This window comes from Podarcis filfolensis (assembly GCF_964270895.1).
Source record: "Podarcis filfolensis genome assembly, chromosome: 6".
In the NCBI taxonomy this organism is placed as follows: Eukaryota; Metazoa; Chordata; class Lepidosauria; order Squamata; family Lacertidae; genus Podarcis; species Podarcis filfolensis.
Window position 1 is genome coordinate 55,868,741 of NC_139609.1, and position 20,143 is coordinate 55,888,883.

At 44.9% G+C, this 20,143-nt stretch overlaps 1 protein-coding gene across 7 annotated transcripts in view; it reads left to right on the forward strand.

Moving 5' to 3' along the window:
- SCUBE3 (signal peptide, CUB domain and EGF like domain containing 3) overlaps positions 1–20,143 on the forward strand; it is a 114,146-nt gene that overhangs the window by 88,088 nt on the left and 5,915 nt on the right. For 5 of the 7 annotated variants that reach the window (XM_083617967.1, XM_083617965.1, XM_083617968.1 and 2 more), the window contains 11 exons: positions 2,057–2,173; positions 11,378–11,500; positions 12,280–12,396; positions 13,682–13,774; positions 13,859–13,975; positions 14,840–15,001; positions 16,092–16,295; positions 16,608–16,769; positions 17,884–18,051; positions 19,015–19,176; positions 19,467–19,664. In XM_083617967.1, coding sequence (XP_083474093.1) covers positions 2,057–2,173; positions 11,378–11,500; positions 12,280–12,396; positions 13,682–13,774; positions 13,859–13,975; positions 14,840–15,001; positions 16,092–16,295; positions 16,608–16,769; positions 17,884–18,051; positions 19,015–19,176; positions 19,467–19,664 — 1,623 coding nt within the window. The remainder of the gene's footprint in view (positions 1–2,056; positions 2,174–11,377; positions 11,501–12,279; positions 12,397–13,681; positions 13,775–13,858; positions 13,976–14,839; positions 15,002–16,091; positions 16,296–16,607; positions 16,770–17,883; positions 18,052–19,014; positions 19,177–19,466; positions 19,665–20,143) is intronic. The other 2 variants (XM_083617969.1, XM_083617970.1) reach the window with 1 other exon arrangement.

Sequence of the window (20,143 nt, forward strand, 5' to 3'; positions counted from 1 at the left end):
GGGAGGGAAAACATCAACATTTAGGCTGCAATCCTGTGTGCACTTACCATGGAGCAAGCCTAGTTGAACTCTGTAGGGCTTACTTCTGCATAGGCATGCATTGCACTGTTATTAAGCTTTCTGATCGATTTCATTGTAATTTTTTTTAAAAAATCAAACTCTCATTCAGAAATAAGGTGCAGTAGATTTTTGGGAGATCAACAGCCGAGTCCTCAAAACTGTCATTTCCAAGATAATGGGAATTTATTCTCACTTCTGTGTTTTTTTTCCCTTTTGAATAGGAAATGTATGGTAAATGTGTGCTTCCATGCAATTAACATGGCTAGTCTATTTTACTGACTCATGTTTAGTTGCTGCCTTTTCACTGTAGAGACCCTTACAGAAAACAGTTAAAAGCAACATTATAAGAAGTATTAACATTAAATAATTGCAGTATAAAAAATGCAGTTAAAAACATTTAAATCCAATTAGCTCAAAGACCACAGCCAGGTCTGACGGAAGAGGGACGTTTTTCTCAATCGTCTGTAAATCCCAGTAGTGCTTAATCCCACTCTGCTAAAGAAGTTGTCCCTTCCTATGCTTTACCTCAGCATGACTAATCATAAAAAGGGGAAAGTATTTCTCTTCCTGTACAAATACCTTGGAGACACATAGCACTTTGGGCATGCAAAGTGTTAGCTAACCCTCATACACTTCACCGCTCACTGACATGATACCAGGTCACAACCCAGGCCTCAAGAGGCAACTGGCTTGGGTCTACAGCTGTGTTCAACATCAGGGCCTGTTTCCCTCTCCAAATCAGCAGCTGTAAGTTCTCCCCTCCCTTCTGGCTGGGGAAGGCAGCTGCTAACATGTGATGTAGTGCAGGTGTTTTATTCTGACTGCGTAAGGCCTGGCCCTAGGGAAGCTGGGCGTGTGTTAGGAGTTGAGGTGGGAAGAGTTGCTTTATGCTTAGGTTATGGCCCCTTTCATCTCCATCCAGGTTCTGCCTTCATGGCTTTCTTTTTATGAGTTTGTGGCAATTAGGTTAATGAAGCCAATGACGTAAACATGAAGCCAGTAGGCTGACTGTGGCCAACAGACTGTGCCTTCCAGCGCCAGTGAACTTCCCTTTAGGAAAAGAATAGGTGGCCCTGGCATCTCCCTCAGCAAAGACTCTACTGGGAAAGCATATTTTCTGCTTGTGGTTACTTCTGAGCATCTCACTGGGAAAGTGGCAGTGGAAAACTTGCAAACTCTCTTCCCATTCCCAGCCCTTTTGCTCCATTTGGGGTTCTTGTGTCAGCCCTGAGATTCAGCCCTTTTACTTGTATACAAAGTTGAGGAATGTGTTGGCCCTAATCTTGTGACGCACTCCCAAGCTGATACTTCTGTCCTAATTAGTCAGAAACGATTTCCACCTTTCCTCCCCTCCCCAGTTCTGTACTTGTAGTCACTGGCATGGTTTAGAACCACTTTTTCACTCATAAACATTATGTACTAAAAGGATGGGGGAAAGATCCCTTTATTCAGACAGGCAGATAGGCAGTTTTTATCCCAGCATTCCTCCAAGGAGCTCAGAGCAACATACATGGTTCCCTCTCTTTTATCCTCAACAACCCTGTGATAGGGTTAGGCTGACAGAAAGGGAGTGTGACCGGCCCAGTTGTCATCCAGTGAGTTTCATAGCTCTGGAGATTTGAAGCTGGGCTTTTACCCTTTTTCAACCTTCATGATTTTTAGTGTAACATTGTGGTTAAGAGTATTAAGGAGTAATTGCTGTGCATGAAATAATATTGAATATGTGTACTTCAGTGCTTATTTTACTTGAGGGGGTTAGGTCTAACAATGCAGCCTAGACTGCAGAGGAAATAATGGCAGTTGGACATACACACACACACACACACACACACACACGTGTGTGTTTGCTTCTGTTAGAATGACTTTGACAAAAGACTGCTGGCAATGGGTACAGTTTCAAAATCTCTGGTTATTGAGGAAGTAAAATAATCCAGGCCTCAGGGATGTACCGTCTACTTGGTGGAATGTGGCTTATACACTCTTTTCCTGTTCCCAGATATTGATGAATGCTCCTTTGACAGAACCTGTGACCACATCTGTGTAAACACACCAGGGAGCTTCCAGTGCCTGTGTCACAAAGGCTACACACTCTACGGACTCACCCACTGTGGAGGTATCAGTGTGACAGATAAGCATGAGTGGGACTTGGCTGTTCTTTGTGACCTCTTTGGCACCTCTTTCTTGAACTTTAAACCTTCTACCTCTCTCAGGTATAACTGTCCTCTTTCTGTTCTAAGCTGAAGCCTAGTGACCTTTGACCTCCAAGGGACCAGTTCAGACTGGTTTTCATTTATGGACAGTAAGCTTTGAGAAAGTCTCCATTGCTCATGTAGTTTCTGCTTCACCCAAAGCAGGGTCCTCCCTGTAATATTGTCAGTAATCATTCAGCTCTAAGCTGAAAACAGAACCTGGAGAATATCAGCAAGCCCAAGAGCTGAATAGAAGTTAGAAAACGGTTCTTGCACATTGGGTAGGTAAAGTCATTTTTAAATTCAAAGATGACTAAAAACTGTTCCTATTAATGTGCAAGGTAATATTCATGAATACTTAGTATCTTTCAGAAGACACTGATGCTGGCTTCAGTTGGAAGTGAGACACTTTACTATGTGATGGTGGATCACAGGCACAGTAAGACAACTGCTGTGTTACTTATCAAAGATAGCTCTCCTGTATCTCATGTTAGATGGAAATCTTTAGGCAAGATGCTAATAGCTCAGATTGAGCTCAATCCATTGATGAGGATCTTGCATTCTAAACACCGAGGCCGTGTCTGCTGTCATGTATTTCAGTTTGACATTCCCTCGCACTCTGTGAAGTTGTTAGTAATGAAATTTAGACTGTGTAAAGACATGACCGTGTAGAGTGGTGTCTCTGATGTGATACAGCACATTACTGCAGTTTAGACCCAGCAGCTCCTGCCTTCGTGCTTCATGGTGCAGACATTAGTAGAATAATGTAGTTCGGGATCAGCTCATAACCAGGTTAACAGTGGGTGGCCATACAAGCAGTGAAGTTACCAACATAGACCTGTGAAAATCTGAAAGCACAGACATGGAGAGCCTTTCAGAGTACAGGTCATTCACTGTTTGTGTACCACAAATTACTGGGTGTCTGGTATCCCAGTGCTTCTGTCTGGATTATACTGGTGGCTTATCCTTTAAGACAGGAAAACAAAAGCAGGTCTGTTCACTGCAAGGATAAACTCTGCAAATCTAAACACTTGTTGGATCTCACATCATCAGCATAAACATATATATGTATGGTGCTGTCTATAATGAGTCACACCATTGGGCCATATAGCCCAGCATGATCTGCTCATATTGATAGTGGCTCCCCAGTATCTTGGACAGAGATGTATTCTAATCTTGCTGAGATCCTTTTGATTGTAATCACTAAGGGTGAAACCTTGGAACTTCTACTTCTAATACATGTGCTCTACTAATGATCTCTTCCCAATGCATCTTAGTGGCCCTAGTCAGAGAATCTTTGTATGGTGAGTTGCTTATGTGATGGATTTTATGGACTGTGTTTGCCCTTGCTTGAAGTGTAGAGAATACTATAGTTTATGCAGAAATGTTTCATTTGAATGTTCTTTATAGTCTCTACATAATTTGTCCACAAAACAGCTCTAACACAACAATTCCAATTTTACACAAAAATTAAACTGAGACTTGCCCAAGCCAATGATTGAACCAAGCAAGGGCTGAACAGGTTTCTTAAAGCCTGGCCTACCATTCCTGCACCTGGACCACAAGAGAGATTTCCGCCCCACCCCCCTCTTTCTTGTGAGACCACATTTAGTGAATTATGTTTCCTAAAATATGTTTGCTACTCTTTGCAGAGAGTGGCAGGACCAGACATTTGTCTCTGCAGCTATAAACAAGGTGACAGGAACGATTTGTGTCTTGTCCAGTGGGATGTGAGTAGGGAAAACCCCACTGTGAGTTTTTGGCAGAGGATTTGAGGTGGGTGGAGGGGAACTTCAGAAAGTTTTATGGTTTCTCAATGGAGGGGGAGGAAAGGGTTGGGGTTGTGCCAGCAAGAAAAATGGAAAGACAGATGGAAGGCGTGGAGGGGTTTGTTGGAGCGTGTTGCTGCAGCAGTGTGGCTTGCCACGATAAATATAAGGGAGAGTTATTTCTCTCAAGATGCCCTAGATTATACAGACTGAGGCAGATGCGTAAACAGACTGCAGCAATTACACGCACACAAACATGCACGCAAGCAAAGTATGCAGACTGGCAAAAGTGAAGTGCACCTGAAAACTGAAAACACAAATTCGCCCGTTGGGCTCAATTTGCCACTCCTGTCAAACTGGTGCAGATTCATGGTCTTCAGTGTGGTAAAATGTAATCACAAATCAAAAACAGCATATTGTCCGAGTGCCAATGTTGTCACGCAGCTTCGTAAGTATTGTTTAAACTGCATGCTGGACCTTTACTTGATGTCTGTCCAAAGTGTGCTAACATTCTGTGGTTGCCAAGTACAGATCCCCTCTGTACTTGCTTGAGATGAAGCTGTTTCTGCTTAGGCAACCAATTTTGCTCAGTCCTTTGCATGATAACAGGCAGAGCCCAGCTATGGATCACAGGTGTGGACACAGAAATCACATTGCAAGGAGACAGTTGTAGATGGAGTGTATCTGCATCACTAGCATATTTTGTGAGAAATGTCACATTTAATTGTCCTGCTAGGAGAGGCTTATTGTATTGAATTAGTTGCTTGCAAAGGAAGGTTTCATATCATTGTTAATCATAGACCTGAGATGCATATGTGCAGGAGGCTGCACGCTTCCGGTGCAATATTGCTAAATGGGGGGGGGGGGAGAGAGAGAGACTGGAAACGCTCCTAAGAGAAACAAGGGCTATAGGGCTAAGTAAAGGTTCCTCCACCCTTTAATCTTATTTTGGTTCTGGGAGTGGGACTGGCGACTATGTATACACCATACATACAGTTCCCTACGAAAGCTCTGTAATGGATAAACTACAGCTCCCAATATACTTTGCAGGAAGTTATACACTATAACATTTTTAAACAGTGTTTCTGTGCACTACTCTGGTTTCGCCAGAAGCGGCTTAGTCATGCTGGCCACATGACCCGGAAGCTGTACGCTAACTCCCTCGGCCAGTAAAGCGAGATGAGCGCTGCAACCCCAGAGTCGTCTGCGACTGGACCTAACAGTCAGTGGTCCCTTTACCTTTATGCATTATAAATATGCTTCAAATGTATGGTGTGATCACAGCTGAGAGAGAAGGTTTTACTCAATGCATACCTATGATATGAAAGTACAGCTGCCTTAGACTACCTAAGGAATTTGATTTGAAGGGTGGGCATCCAGGCTCATAGCACATCTTCTTTATGCACTGTGTCATGTTACCTGTTGAGGAAATAAACCAAACAAATCAGTACACAAGGGAGATGGGGGCAACTGGCTAGGTCACACACCAGAATAGAAAAGGAGCTAGATGCTATAATATATCACAAATTGAAAAATGAGTAATTAGGCATTTGAAAGGGGGCTGTTTCCTGTTGAAGAAATCAAGCATCATTTTGCAATTTTTATCAAGAGAAATGTAGGCAGCACAACAGAAGATTGTTCTGCTGCTTTGCTTGGCGCTGTTTGGGCCCTAGCCTCAGTAACATGAAGGCAATGAAATATTGCAAAGCTTGTAAGTCAAGATGGAAAGGTTTTGGTATTTGGGGGGCTTGTCTACATTTTGCATTCCTTGGCTCAGCTACAGTAAGTGATTAAGAACTTAAATTATATACCAGACACCTGCAGCCAGAGATTTGCCCAGTTAATCTGAAGTAATATGCAAATTTCTGCCTTCCTCACTTTTTCACACTCTTTTCAAAAACCGTCCTTCCTGCTCCAAGGCTTTGTATGATGAGGTTTCCTGCATCTCTCTTCTGCTTCCTTGATCGCATGACCTTCAGCCCTCACCCTCTCAATTCCAGTGCAATGTATCATCCGTACAAATTGTGTGGGACTTTCCCCGTCTTCTTCCTTCCTCCATGAACCATACCCTCAGTTACTGTTCCTTGTAGGCTCTGTGTCCACCTTACAGGGGACTGCACTTCTAATCCCAAGCTCTTGTGCGCAGTGTTCCCCCCCTCTTCCGCCTTATTTTACCTCAACCACAACAACTTTTACATTCTACCTGCAGCAACCATCCCTACAGGTTTCTAGGCCCTGCCTGATATTTTGTCCCTTCTGATTTCCCCACAACGGATGTATATACCAGTTCTGGTCACATCAAATATTTAGCCATAAACTTTATCACTTGAAATTATTTAAAAAGAGAGGATCAGGCAGACACCACTAGATAGTTTGATTGTCATTCATCTTGCTTTGCCAAAGTAGGACTTAACTCTGTGCTCTCCTGCTTTAACTTATGGCCTTATTTGAACATTCATTACTCTTCTTTGGAATTCTCTGATTCACACTGAAAGCTGAAAAGGAATCTTATCCAAGACCACATCAAACAATTAATCCATTTTTCATTGCTGGTTTAGGACACTAAGCTCCAGGAATACTGTGTTCCCACAGTAAATTAGATTTAACCCTGTGGAGGAAGATAGAAGTGAAATTAAAAGGGATATGCTAGACAGGTCTTTTAAAATAAAAAATTAAAGATATGTCCCATCAGTATCATTATTAGGCTTCAGAGATAACTCAGACTCATGAGTGCAACACGATTATTAACCCAACCCAGTGCCAGTGATGGGCTATTCTGTGCCCTAGACAAAGCTAGCTACTTGCACTCCACAATTGTTTTAATTGCTAACTTCAGTGCTCAAAAACTGATGTCTTGTAGAAAAAATTGAAAAGCACAAAATTTGAAACTGCTAAATAATCTTTGTGAATTATGATGTTAAAATTTAAGTCTCTTAATAGTTTCAATTTCAGGCACATCAAAATCTCAATTTGTGTGCTTTTCCTTCTTGTGGTGGCATAAGCCTTGGAAGTCTTTGAGCTATTGCTGTAAGTCCACAGCACAGAACTTCAGCGCCAATATCTTTGTTTCCATTGTGCATCAGTGATTTTTCCAAATGCTTGCAGCCCTTGAGTACATCTTCAGTAGATATTTTGTTGATGGATACTGCATATATGATACAGGAAGCCAAATAGGGAATTATAGTGGAGCTGTTATAGCTTGTATGGCCACGACTGAAACAACATAGTAGAAACCTACTTTGAATTTCTACTTTTGTCCTCGCAGTGCCTCTTCTTGGGCCTCATACTCAAACTGCCATTTCTTCCTCCTTTTCCCTAACCTGTTGTGTCTCAAAGTTTGGTAGTATTTCTAGCTCCTTTGCAATCTCAGTAACATCTATCAAAACTTGTTGAAAACCCTCATCACACCTGGAGCCCACAAGTTGCAGTTGCCCTTGTCACTGAATTTAAATCAGCTTCCTTATTTTATAGCATTTTGCTTGTGAGATTAACATGGAAAAGGATGTTGTAACATGCGATACCACAAACTGTTTTATTTATTTATTTATATAGAGCATTTGTAGCCTGTTCTTTCACCAAAAAAAGCCTCCTGAGTGGCTTGCATAAAAACAAAACAAGACAATCGCTACCCACGGGTTTATGAGCTTACAAAAAGTGGCTTGCAAAAAGATGAATTGGCACAGACATCATTTGGGTTTGGGTTTGGGTTCCACAGTTTGGGTTCCACAGATTGACGTTTGCTCTGTGTTTTAGAGGCAGTATTCTTCTGCATGCCATTTGCCATCTTGTAGTACAAGAAATTGGGGGGGGGGTGTCAGATCCCCCCAAATAGCCCAATGAGGATTGAGATTGCTTAGTGGCTGTGGAGGGAGGCCGGGAAATGGAAAACTAGGGTGGGGAATGGAATGCACTGGAGTGGGTGGAATGTTGAACAACAACACTGCACACTCCTAACATTTTGCTGCAGGTCCCATTTGTTGACTGTATGAGGCATCTGGACACAAAAATGGGAAATAACTGGAGACAGCTATCACCACCAGGCTTTGCTTTGTGCCCTTTGTTGCCCTCAGGGGAAGGTTGTCACATTCCACTCAGGATTATGGTTTTGAACCAGAATTCTAAAGGGGAGTGACATTCAGAAAATACTGGGGGCGGTGGATTCTTTACCACTGAAATTAGGTGAAGCAAAGTGTTACCTCTTTCCATCTTCAGGGAACTTCACAGACTCGCATGTGTTGCCATGAAGAGTGTGAGAGCTAAGAGTTGTAACTTAGTGGCAGACCACGTTCTTTGTATGAAAAATGGTTCAGTCCCTAGCATCTTAATGTAGGGCTGGAAAACACATCTTGGAGACCTGCTGTCAAGTCCTTGTGGACCACAGCTGGGCAGCCAAGTGCAGCCCATTGCTGCTCTCAATACGGTCCATACTGAGAGCATACAAAGAGAACCCTGCCTTTAAAAAAAAGCTGTGTTAGAATTGCTGGGGAGTTCAGACTTTAACCTCCCTGGTAATCCCAAGCAGCTAGGGAGGGGGAGGTACTTTAAAATGGGGGGGGGGAGGAGGGCAGCCTAGGAGATGCCTGTCCTGCCTCTGCCCCTGCTCAAGTCAGGAGCTGGAGTCTAGTGTGAGTCAGCAATCAAAGAAAAACGCAGTGTCAGTGAAGTTAACTCTTTATTCAAGAAACCAAAACGGCACAGGCCTAGTGATCCCAGCAACTCTTCCCAGTAGGCCTGCTCCAACAAGTTGCAAGGATTGAAGATCCCTGCTTTTCCCCCACTCTCTAAGGCTCCCCCTCTCCAGGATCTTTCCCAAGCAGTTGCAAACAGCACCAGCACACAACCCCCCTCTTCATTTCTCTGTGTGTTCTAGGAGACCGGGGGGAGGTGAACTGCTTGCAGCAGGAGGGGGAGACTCCCTGGCTTCTTCAGCAGCCTGCCCCTCACTCTCCTGGCCCCATTCCACTCCAGCTTCAGAGTTGGAACTGCCCTCTGCCACAGCCTCTTCCTGCTCACCAAACCCTGTTACGTCTTCTGCTTCTGGCACCTCCTCCCAGTCTGCTCCTTCTTCTCCCCTTGGCTGCTCATTGTCATCCTACCACCAATCCCTGGCTCTGAGCCTTCTTCCCCTGGGGTGCTCCAGCTGGTGCCTTCCACCACTCCTATGCATCCAGCCAGTCCATGACAGCCCAGTACTAGGTGCAGCCCTGCCCATTATATGTGGCCCTGGACACCCACCCGCTGCTGCATGTGGCCCTCAGGAACAAAAGGGTTGCCCATTCCTGGTCTAGGCAGTACTGAGCTAGATGCACCAAGGGTACAAGGTGCATTCCTAACTTTCTCCTAGCTAAAAGCTCCCTTGGGATGGGAGAAAGTGAGTTACATAAATAAACAAGATGAAATGGAACCAAGCCCAAGAATGGCTTGGCAGTGCCATATGAGTCAGCACCCGGCCTACTCCAAAGAGTTGGGAGCAAAGCCCATGACCTTAGTGTGCCCCATTGTGTGGGAGTGTGCTTTGGCAAAGCCTGGAAGACTGAAGCCTTTGTAAGTGGAGGTTTCAGAACAAAGCTCTGCCTTCATGAGTTGTTTTGACTCTTCCTCTCCCATTGTTTGCTCGCTTCATGCTAGACCTTTAGCACTGATTTCCATGGTTGTGGTTCTCTGTGTGCCATAATGGGGAGAGCTGCTGAAAGGGGGCAGCACTGGTAGACTGTCTGACACAGCTGTCTTTTGAACTTTAGCAACCAAGCCTTTCCATTTTATTCTGATCTCTGCTCACAGTCACACTCTTGATTTCTGGAATGACTCTAAAGCAGGGTCTGATGAGTTCTTTCTCTCATCGTTGATTACCTATTCTTTATTGGCAAAGGTAGGGATGAGGCAGGCTTCCCGTACAATGGATGGGATTAGACATTTTCTATTGTGGGAAATATTAGATAGACTAAGCAGGCAGCAGGTTGCATTTCCCGACAGTTGCTAAGTTTTCCTAGAATAGGTTTAGAGCAGTTTTCCCCAACCTAGTGCCTTTCAGATTCCCCCACCCTGATTATAAATCCTATCAGCATATCCAGTGACCAGGGATGATGGGAGTTGTGGTCCAACAACATCTGGAAGGCACCAGATTAGGGAAGGCTGGTCTAGGGAAACAAGCAATATTTTCAAAATGTGCCTCCCTATGTATTTTGGGGCCTATTTATATCTCTGACCTCCATTACCTCTAAAACGTCACTACCACCAGCTGATGGGGTTGTGCAATTGCATGTTAAGTGCTGAACTTGGCTTTTGGCAGACCACCTAAAAGGTGAATTAGCAGTAAAATATCAAAAGATGAATTTAGCCTGTGGCAATGCAGCGACACAAATGGCAGCATAACTGGGAGTCAGGATGGGCTGGCAGAAAAAGGACTGCCACAAGCTGAGAAGGTCATATTACTGACTAGGCTGCAGTTCCACCAGATGCTTGGGAGTGTGTGTGGAGCAGGTTTGTATGTGGAGCTTAAGCACTACTTAGCAGCAAGCTCATTTCCCATGAAGCTCTAGTTTGGCCTTCCCAATTACAGCATGCTTTAAAAAATAAATTGTCTACCAGTCTAAACCTATAATAGGTGTGTGCACACTGGTGAATGGAACATAGGAAGCTGCCTTATCCTGAGCCAGATCTAACTCAGTATTGTCCGCACTGACTGGCAGTGGATCTCCAGAGTTTCAGGCAGGAGGACTGAACTTTGGACCTTCTGCATGCAAACAAGATGCTCCACCACTGAGCTACACACTGAATGGAAAGCCCTTGTGACCATCACGGAGCGCAGCATTCTAAATGTGCAAGGGGGGACTGTCATCTTTTCTTATTATTCCACTCAGTATCAATACCTCTAGCTACATATTTTTCCTATTCTTTGTTAGCCTTTTCCAGTCTGTTTTCCTCTGTTTTCTCCTCCACTGACAAACTTGTAAACTGTTGGAAGTGCGACTGCAGAGATCATCTAGTTTGTACTCTTATTTATTTAAGAAACTTTGCTAACAGAAGCACCTCAAGGCAGGAACTTATGTCTTTGACTTATGCTGTAAACTCCCATGTATGCTGATGGCACAATATATACAGTATATGAATATTTGATCTTGCAGCTGTCTTTCCTGAATGACAAGGTGAATCAGCAGCAGAGGTTATCGTATGTTTTTATTGTCTTCTCTCCCTCTCCCTCCCTGGTCTCTTTCCCACTTACTCTTTAACACTTGGTTCTTTTTTGTCTGATTACCAACCCATATTATAGTTCTGGAACCAGAGTCTTGGATACTCTAATCAGAATGTTCCATTTGTACTATGTTGTCATATTCACTGCATCTCTTCGTTGCCCTTCAGATGTCGATGAATGTAGCATCAACCGAGGAGGCTGCAAGTTTGGCTGTATAAACACCCCTGGCAGCTATGAATGTACTTGCCCTGCTGGGTGCAAACTTCACTGGAATAAAAAGGATTGCATAGGTGAGTGTAGAAAAGGGCTGAGGTCATGCTGCCCTCCAGAGGCAGAATGTATTTCAGCAGGCAATGTTCTAGCTGAGGACAAAATTACTGTAGTAACTGAACAGAGAACAAGGAGACTAATTTTAATGTGGCATTGTTGTATGGCACTGTTTTGATAGTTTAAATTCTGATGCTGTTAAAAACCACAAAGTTATTAATGAGAATTCCACACGCTGGCTGGTGCTGTGTGATTGCCAGTAATGCAAAACTTCTCACCATGCTGTGATTTATCGAGAGGAGTGAGATTGCAGAATAGGCAACCACAACATTTTACTCAAACACAGAAAACTAGCTTAAGTTTTGCAGAAATGTGTTGAACATTCCCAGGTGTTTTTTTTTCCTGCAATACAATAAAACCTAGAGAGGCATGTCCAAAAATGAAATATGAGATTCTTAAATAACTGTCACAGAATCTGTGTTTGGAAATTCAGGCATTCTCAATTTTTAGCAGATTCTGCTCTTGCTGGTCCAGTAGTGACCCTGCATGCTTTTAGACTTTATTCCTTCAGTGGTGAGCTGAAAAACTCAGTACAACACAAGCAGAGAAGTTGCTGTAGCAGATACAAGTGGAAACAGTAGTACAGTAGTAGTAGTAGTGGACTAATGCCTATTTACTTCCACTGGAGAACAAGGTTTGGCTTTGCACTGTAGCCATCCCAATATTTGTGTGCTCTTTTTAAAATTACACCATCTCATCTGCATATTGCTATCATTGCTGTCTGTTGTTGCTTGTTCTTCAGAGCTGGTGATATGTTTGGCTGGTGCAGTATCTCCACGAGCCACACTTACCTGCAACAAGAATGGCAAGAAGGACAGCTGCTCCCTCACCTGTGCCTCTAAGGCTCGCTTTCTACCTGGTAGGTGCACCAATCTGCCACTCCTTCACCCCAGGAAATTTAATAGCTTCACATTCAAGAGGCTGCAATATTTGGAGGCTTGTGGGCATTGTGCCATTATGGGACCCTGTTATTCTCTTGCTAAAGGTAAAGGTAAAGGGACCCCTGACCATTAGGTCCAGTTGTAGCCGACGCTGGAGTTGCAGCGCTCATCTCGCTTTATTGGCCAAGGGAGCCGGCGTATAGCTTCCGGGCTCTTGCTACAGGATTTTTAATCTTCTGTCCCCATTTTTCTACTGCATTTGAAGCCTTATTCAATTCCATTCCTCAGTCCTATGGCCTGTTCCCTTTTCTATTCCCACATAAGCTCTTGGAGGTTTTCAGCTTTGATTTCAGTGACACTTGCAGGAGAAGGAACAGTTGACAAAGAACTGGGATGTGAATAGAGGTTATTTGTGCTGCTTTAGTATAGCACTTAACCCATGTGCAGGGCCATCATCAGTACTTAGTATCCTTGGGCAACTGCCAAGGCCCTGATACCCTAACAGAGCCCACCACTGATGTTGTGGTCCTGTCCATAAAGTGTTCACCTGATTCCAAAGGCTGAATAATATACACATTGGGACATAAGTTGTCACATTAGCTTAAGGATGTAAGCTTGCAAAACGGGAACTCTCCCCCACTCCCACCACTGTGTGCAGCCTATGCTCTTCCCAATTCTCCCCTGGAGGGTTGTGGAATCCTCTAAAACAGATTTAGGGGGTACATGGGAGGTGATGGATGGGGACATTCCATTGCACAAGTGGAAATCTTTGGACTGGCAGACTGAGTTAACTTACCACTGCATCAGATGCAATCCCTGGCTGATTGGGGACTTTTTAAGTACTCTTCATGCATTTAGCTTTGGCTCACTCTCCCTCTGGCAAGGCATATGTGATCTCACTCATGAATGGCTCCCACAAGGCTGTGAGCCATGAGAATTTGCTCAGATTATCCACACTCTGGCACCATCTGTGCTCCTTTTATGTGCTTGTATTGCACTGGGATTCTTTGGTGGGTTGTTTATTCTTTCTGAATGGAAATCATGGGGGTGGGGAAACATAGTAACGGGTTCTGGCCAAAACTGGGCTGCTTTCATCCATATGATTGATGGGCAAGATCAGGCATGGGCTAATCTTTCAAAAATACATTTGGGGTTTGGGCTGGGCTGGGCTGGGCTTACAAATACAGGCCCATGCAGGCATACATTTAGAAATATCTGGCCACAGGCCTCCGCTGATTACGACTTGATTATTTCTCTTTGCAGAGTCTGACAATAGCTACACAGTGAGCTGCGGTACCCCAATATTGCGGCAGGGACCTCCACCGAGGCCCAGCAATGTCAGCCATCCCTGTGTTGGTAAGTTTGGTCTCCTGAGTCCTCAGGGCTCCTCCCGAGACTCGCTTGGCTCCCCTGATACTTAGCACCTGCCTTTTCTTTTAGAGACTGTCACTGCTCCAATCAAACAAAAGGCTTCCTTCAAAATCAAGGATGCTAAATGTCACCTGCACCCACGCATGAAAGGCAAGCAGGATGAGGTGGGCAGGAATGCTGCACTAGGTGAGGTACTCCCTCCTTTGTATGTCTTCTCAAAGCCTTCCCTTGGGGTTGTTTTCAGTCCTAAGTCTTGTATGTCACGAAAGCAGCTCTTTGGATTTAGCATGCAGTCCTTGTAAGCATTCTCTTGTGATGCTTTTAAGGACCAGGGGACTGTGCTTTCCACATTTGCCATAGTTGAATACTGCAACTATTAAAAACCAGCCACACACAGAGGGAGCTTGAGGCTCTGGGGGTCAAGTCTCCCTGCACTCACTCATGGGCATGTGGTTGGGAAGCTGTGGAATAGCTGAGGCTTTTATGCTTTTGTGCCTTTGAATGTGTAAGAGCCCAGAAGCAGAAAAGAGAGGATAGAAGGATGAAAAGAACCCTAAGCGTGGGGGCCCTCCCCTCCACAGAGGATGATGTAGTGCGGAGGAAAAAACTGATAGCAATAACACCACAAATGGCTAGGTAGCCGTGTTGGTCTGCCATAGTCAAAACAAAAAATTTTTTTTTCTTTCCAGTAGCACCTTAAAGACCAACTAAGTTAGTTCTTGGTATGAGCTTTCGTGTGCATGCACACTTCGTCAGGTATCTGACGAAGTGTGCATGCACACGAAAGCTCATACCAAGAACTAACTTAGTTGGTCTTTAAGGTGCTACTGGAAAGAACCACAAATGGCTGTGTGGGATTGTATCATTGGGAAGTCGTGCCTGAGAAAGTGCCTTAGCTAGTGTGGGGAGGTTATGGGAGTAAAACGATGAGCTTCCTGCCACGGGATAAAGGAGAGAAGCCCTGCTTGGTTGTCACAGAGGAAAATGCCTGTTAGGATTTCAGAGAGAGCTTGCTTGGAGGATATTAACACCGCGCCCCATCTTTCCTAGGTGGGGCAGCCCCTTGCTCAGATTGCCAGGTGACATTTGTGAACTTAAAGTGTGATTCATCCAAGAAGGGCAAAGGACGCCGTGCCCGCAACTCCCCCAACAAGGAGGTGACTCGCATCACGTTGGAGTTTGAAGCTGAAATCAAGCCTGAAGAAATTACAGGTAGAGAAGGTGACTGAGAAAGCTTGGCTTTCCCCTCAGAGATAGGGGACAACATCACAGAGTAATATGAGGAAGAGACCTCATGTTCCAGGAACACCCATCTCAGAAGAGAGTACAAGAGAAGGACTGGTTGACCCAACTTTCCTAAATATTGTTAAAAGATTGTTTAGAAAAGGCAATGTCTTGTTTTATTTATGCATACACACACTGTCATAAATATAGTAAAGGTAAAGGGACCCCTGACCATTAGGTCCAGTCGTGGCCGACTCTGGGGTTGTGGCGCTCATCTCGCTTTATTGGCCAAGGGAGCCGGCGTATAGCTTCCGGGTCATGTGGCCAGCATGACTAAGCCACTTCTGGTGAACCAGAGCAGCACACGGAAACGCCGTTTACCTTCCTGCTGGAGCGGTACCTATTTATCTACTTGCACTTTGACGTGCTTTCGAACTGCTAGGTTGGCAGGAGCAGGGACCAAGCAATGGGAGCTCACCCCCTTGCGGGGATTCGAACCTCCAACCTTCTGATCGGCAAGTCCTAGGCTCTGTGGTTTAACCCACAGCGCCACCCACTTCCCTTGTCATAAATATATACATACACAAATTCATTGAAATGAATGGACATGATTACTAGCTTAGGCCCATTCATTTTAGTGGGTATACTTAGTTGGATACAACTTTATAATATGACGAGTTCTTTAGTTCATAACATCTGGGGGTGGGGCGATGAGGTTGAGGAAATTTGAAATATATGAAGCTTCCCTTTTCTGACTCAGACCATTGGTCTGATTTATCCAGCATGGTGCACTCTGTTTGGAAGTGGTTCTGCTGGGCCTCAGACAGAGGTCATTCCCTGTTCCACTACCTGAGATCCTGTTAACTGAGGATGCCTGGGATTTCAGCCAGAATCTTCTGCATGTAAAATGTGTGCTGTACTACTGAACTACGGCCATTCCCCTAGCATGAGACTGGAATAGATTATGCTGATTTAACAGCAGCTGGAAATAAAAAGGGACATAAGGTTGTCTTTGGAAATGGGGTTTCTTCTTCCTAGTGCTAGGTTAAACAGCACAGTCTCATTCCCTCATCTCCAGCCAGCTGCAATCTGAACTGTGTGCGGCAGAAGGTTGAGAAAAAACTGAAATCGGCAATCAAAGCACTGAAGAAATCCATAAACCAGGAACGGTTCCTGATCCGCTTTTCGGGGATGGAATATGAAGTGGCACGGAAGCTGAGCATGACTCCCGAGAGGCAGGAGAGCTGTGGGCCGGGACAGGAGAGATTGGGACCTAAGTGTGGTAAGGAAACAACCTGAATTGGTTGGGGGTGAGGAAAGGAAGAGTAAAAGAACCATTTGCATATTAACTGCAAGCCTTTAGTGCTACACTGCTGCTCTGATGCCATTGCTGCCAAATCTAACATCTATGGCAGCCACATGTGCTTACAGACAATAGATACGGTTACTGTGCTCATTCTTTTGAGGGCCTGAGCTGTATTATTGTAACATGGGCAAGGAGAGATCCTGGGGTCTCTGTCCTGCAAGAAAGACAAGGGTTATCTTGGGCATTGTCTTGGCACATGTGTCACTAGCGCTTTTGCCTCTCTCTTAGTTAGCTGCCTGCAAGGAACGTATTACCATGGTCAGATGGAGCAGTGTGTCCCTTGCCCTCCAGGGACCTACCAGGAGAAAGAAGGCCAGCTCTCCTGTGACCTTTGCCCTGGAAGTGATGCTTATGGGCCAGCTGGAGCAACAAATATAAGCGCCTGTGCAGGTACAGGGATGAGCTGCAAGGTACTCTAAACCTATAGCTGAGGTCCAATATCCTAGGACACTTGATAACCTGTCCCAGAGTAGCCAACAGTAGCTCTCGGAACTAGAATGAATTAGTGGCCACAGCAAAGGGAATGGAATTGGTAACACCCACAAATTGGTAACACCTGCACTTTCCCTTCCACACCAAAGAATGGCAACTAGTTCATAAGCATTGGCCCTAAACACAACATTTACAAGAGGCCTAGGATGGTGGTTTTGTATGTAAGTAACTGGCATGGTAGCCACTTCCAGCTTTGATTCACTACTGCACCCTTCGCACAACCTAAGGACCTCCAGATGTTGGGGCTACAATTCCCTTCATCCTTCACCATTGGCTAAGGTGATGGGAACTATAGACAAAATATCTGGAGGAGAAGGCTGACTAGAGCAATATCTCAGTGTTGCCTCAGAAAAGGGCCCCAAAGATAGCTGCCAGATTGTGCACAAGATGCTTTACTTCCCCTCTAGCATTCCTCCTGCCCTGTCACTCTGGAGCTAGTTCCACTTTGAAGTACAGAAAAAGCTACAGAGGCTACAGCTGCTCATATGTTCTAAACTGTTTCCTAATTCCCCAACTAATGACAGGAAAACAGCTGTTGCCATTGATTGCACTCAGAAGTAGGGCAGGATGGGCAGCTCGGAGGTGCACCTATTATCGCCGTGCCTGGCGGTTACTCTTAAATGGCAAACTTTATTTAACGTAATTTGTTAAATAAAGAATCTGGGCTTGTGAAGCTGCAGCCACGGGGTAGTTCAGCTTCATGACCCATTTCTTCCAAATCTGTTTACGTATTTATTTCGGGGGAAATTCTTCACATCCAGGACTTGGATAAATGGATCCGATTGTGGCGTTTCTCCTTCATACCATGGGCATTATCACATTCCAGTACAGAGGCAGAAACATTGCCCAAGGCCATTTCTGGAATGGGTGACGGCTCTCATGGTGCTCTCCCATGGCTCAGTTATATTATAGTGCATGTTGCATGCTGCTGGTACATTAGAAGCAATGTGTATAGGGAGGCAATACTTAATCTGGACCAATGAGTATCTCTTTTCTCCTGCATGGCCCACAGGTCAGTGCCCCCCTGGCCAGTACTCTGTAGACGGTTTCAAACCCTGCCAACCATGTCCACGTGGCACCTACCAACCTGAAGCAGGCCGAGCTTTGTGCTTCCACTGTGGCGGGGGACTGAACACGAAGCATGATGGAGCTTTCTCCTTCCAGGACTGTGATACCAAAGGTATGCTTGGGGCAACAGCACTGTATAAGACAGGGATGAAGAACCTCAGGCTTGGGGACCAGATGTGGCCCTCCAGACCTCTCTGTTTGGCCCTCGGGCCTCTCCCTATGCCGCATCTCTCACTGCCCTGAATTGCACTCAGTTTAAGTGTTTTTGCCTGGCTGGAACAAGTCCTTGAACTCTGGTAATGTGTCTTCCTTGACTGGATGGAAGACAAAGAGGTGTGTGTAAAGAAGCTAGCTTAGATTAAATCATGCTAGCGCTTCAGAATGTTCACTAACCCACCAGGAAGTCCCTGGGATGAATCTTGCCTTTGGCATGAACTCACCAGGTGGCCTAAAGCAAGCTACCGTTAGCCTCAGCCCTTCCCATCTGCAATATGGCGGATTATAATGCTGACTGACCTTTCAGGATTGTTGTGAACATTACAACTAGATAGCCTATGGGAAGTACTTTGGACACTTAAAAGTGCCGTACAGTATTATATTAATACCAATATGGTAATAAATGGAATCCCTGTATTACAAGGGATTCCATATGTCAGATGGTAAAAAAATACATATTTAGGACTAATGTACATTTGGTCAGGAGGCAGAAAGAGAGGTTAGAATCATAGAATCAGAGAGCTGGAAGGGCCACAAGGGTTATCTAGTCCAACCCCCTGCAACGAAGGAATATTTTTGTTCATTGTGAGGCTTGAAGCCACGACCCTGAGGTTAAGAGTCTCATGCTCTGCCAACTGAGCTATCCATGTTCAGCCAGTGTTACTATGCACCTTAGTGCTCCTGCTCAATTTGCCTTGCATCCTTTCAGTGATATTCATCAAGCCTTCTTGCACGATTAGAGAAAGCAATGTTACCAGCAAATTAACTGCCCCAAATAGCTTTTCATTTCCATGAATGCTTGCTGGTCTTGTATTATTTTGGCAGTCTCTGACACTTTTCTCTTCTCTTCAATGTATAGTTCAGTGTTCCCCGGGCCATTATTATAACACCAGCGTCCACCGCTGCATCCGCTGCGCCGTAGGCACTTACCAACCTGACTTCCGCCAGAACTACTGCATCACATGCCCTGGGAATACCACCACAGACTTTGACGGCTCAACCTCTGTGTCACAATGCAAAAGTATGCTTTGGTCTCTGCAGACTGCATGTAACAGAAGTCATTTGCTGAAATTATCTCTGTTTCATTAGCTTCCTATTGGTTTTCCTTATGCATGCAATAGTAAAGTTTATGGACCAATCTGTACCTGTGTTTACACACAACCCTTATATAGCCACACTGGCATATATAGACTTGTGTCACATCTGGTGCTTATATAGTGCCAAGACCCCGTGTCCCAGGTCTCCCTTGGCAACCAATCAGGTTCTGCTTCCCAGATAACATCCTAGTGATCCCTACGTGTTTTGTTGCAGACCGTCAATGTGGAGGGGAGTTGGGAGAGTACACTGGTTATATTGAGTCTCCCAACTACCCTGGAAACTACCCTGCAAATGTGGAGTGTACTTGGAATATCAACCCACCGCCAAAGCGCAAGATTCTCATTGTGGTGCCTGAAATCTTCCTGCCGTCTGAGGATGAATGTGGGGATGTCCTGGTCATGCGGAAAAACTGTAGGTAACCAAATGCTGTGTAGGGGCCATGCAAAAAGGGCAGTGTGGCGATGGGGACTGGCCTAGGTTTTCTCCGCAGTTTCTGGACTATGGAAACCTAAGGAGCTATGGAGACTTTGTCTCCCTGCCAGCATGAATAAATGATCAAACCAAGTGATTTGTGTGCCTGCCCTGGCTGATGGAGAGACAGGATGGCAATTCCATGACTGGGGACCAAGCCAGTGCAAGCAGCTTTGTAGGTCAGCTGAACTGCTTCCTGCAATGCCATCCCCTGGTGGTGCTGCAGAGTAGTAATGAGCAGGCGAGAGCTGCTTCTTCCAACAAAGTGTCATAGTGTGCAAAGTGCTTGTATTCTGCTGCTGGAGATTCTTTACTATGCATGCAATAGTAAAGTTTATGGACCTATCTGTACCTATCTGAATCTATTGCTGGAGTTTCTGTTTGAGACTTCTGGTGGCTTACAGTGCTGACACCTACAG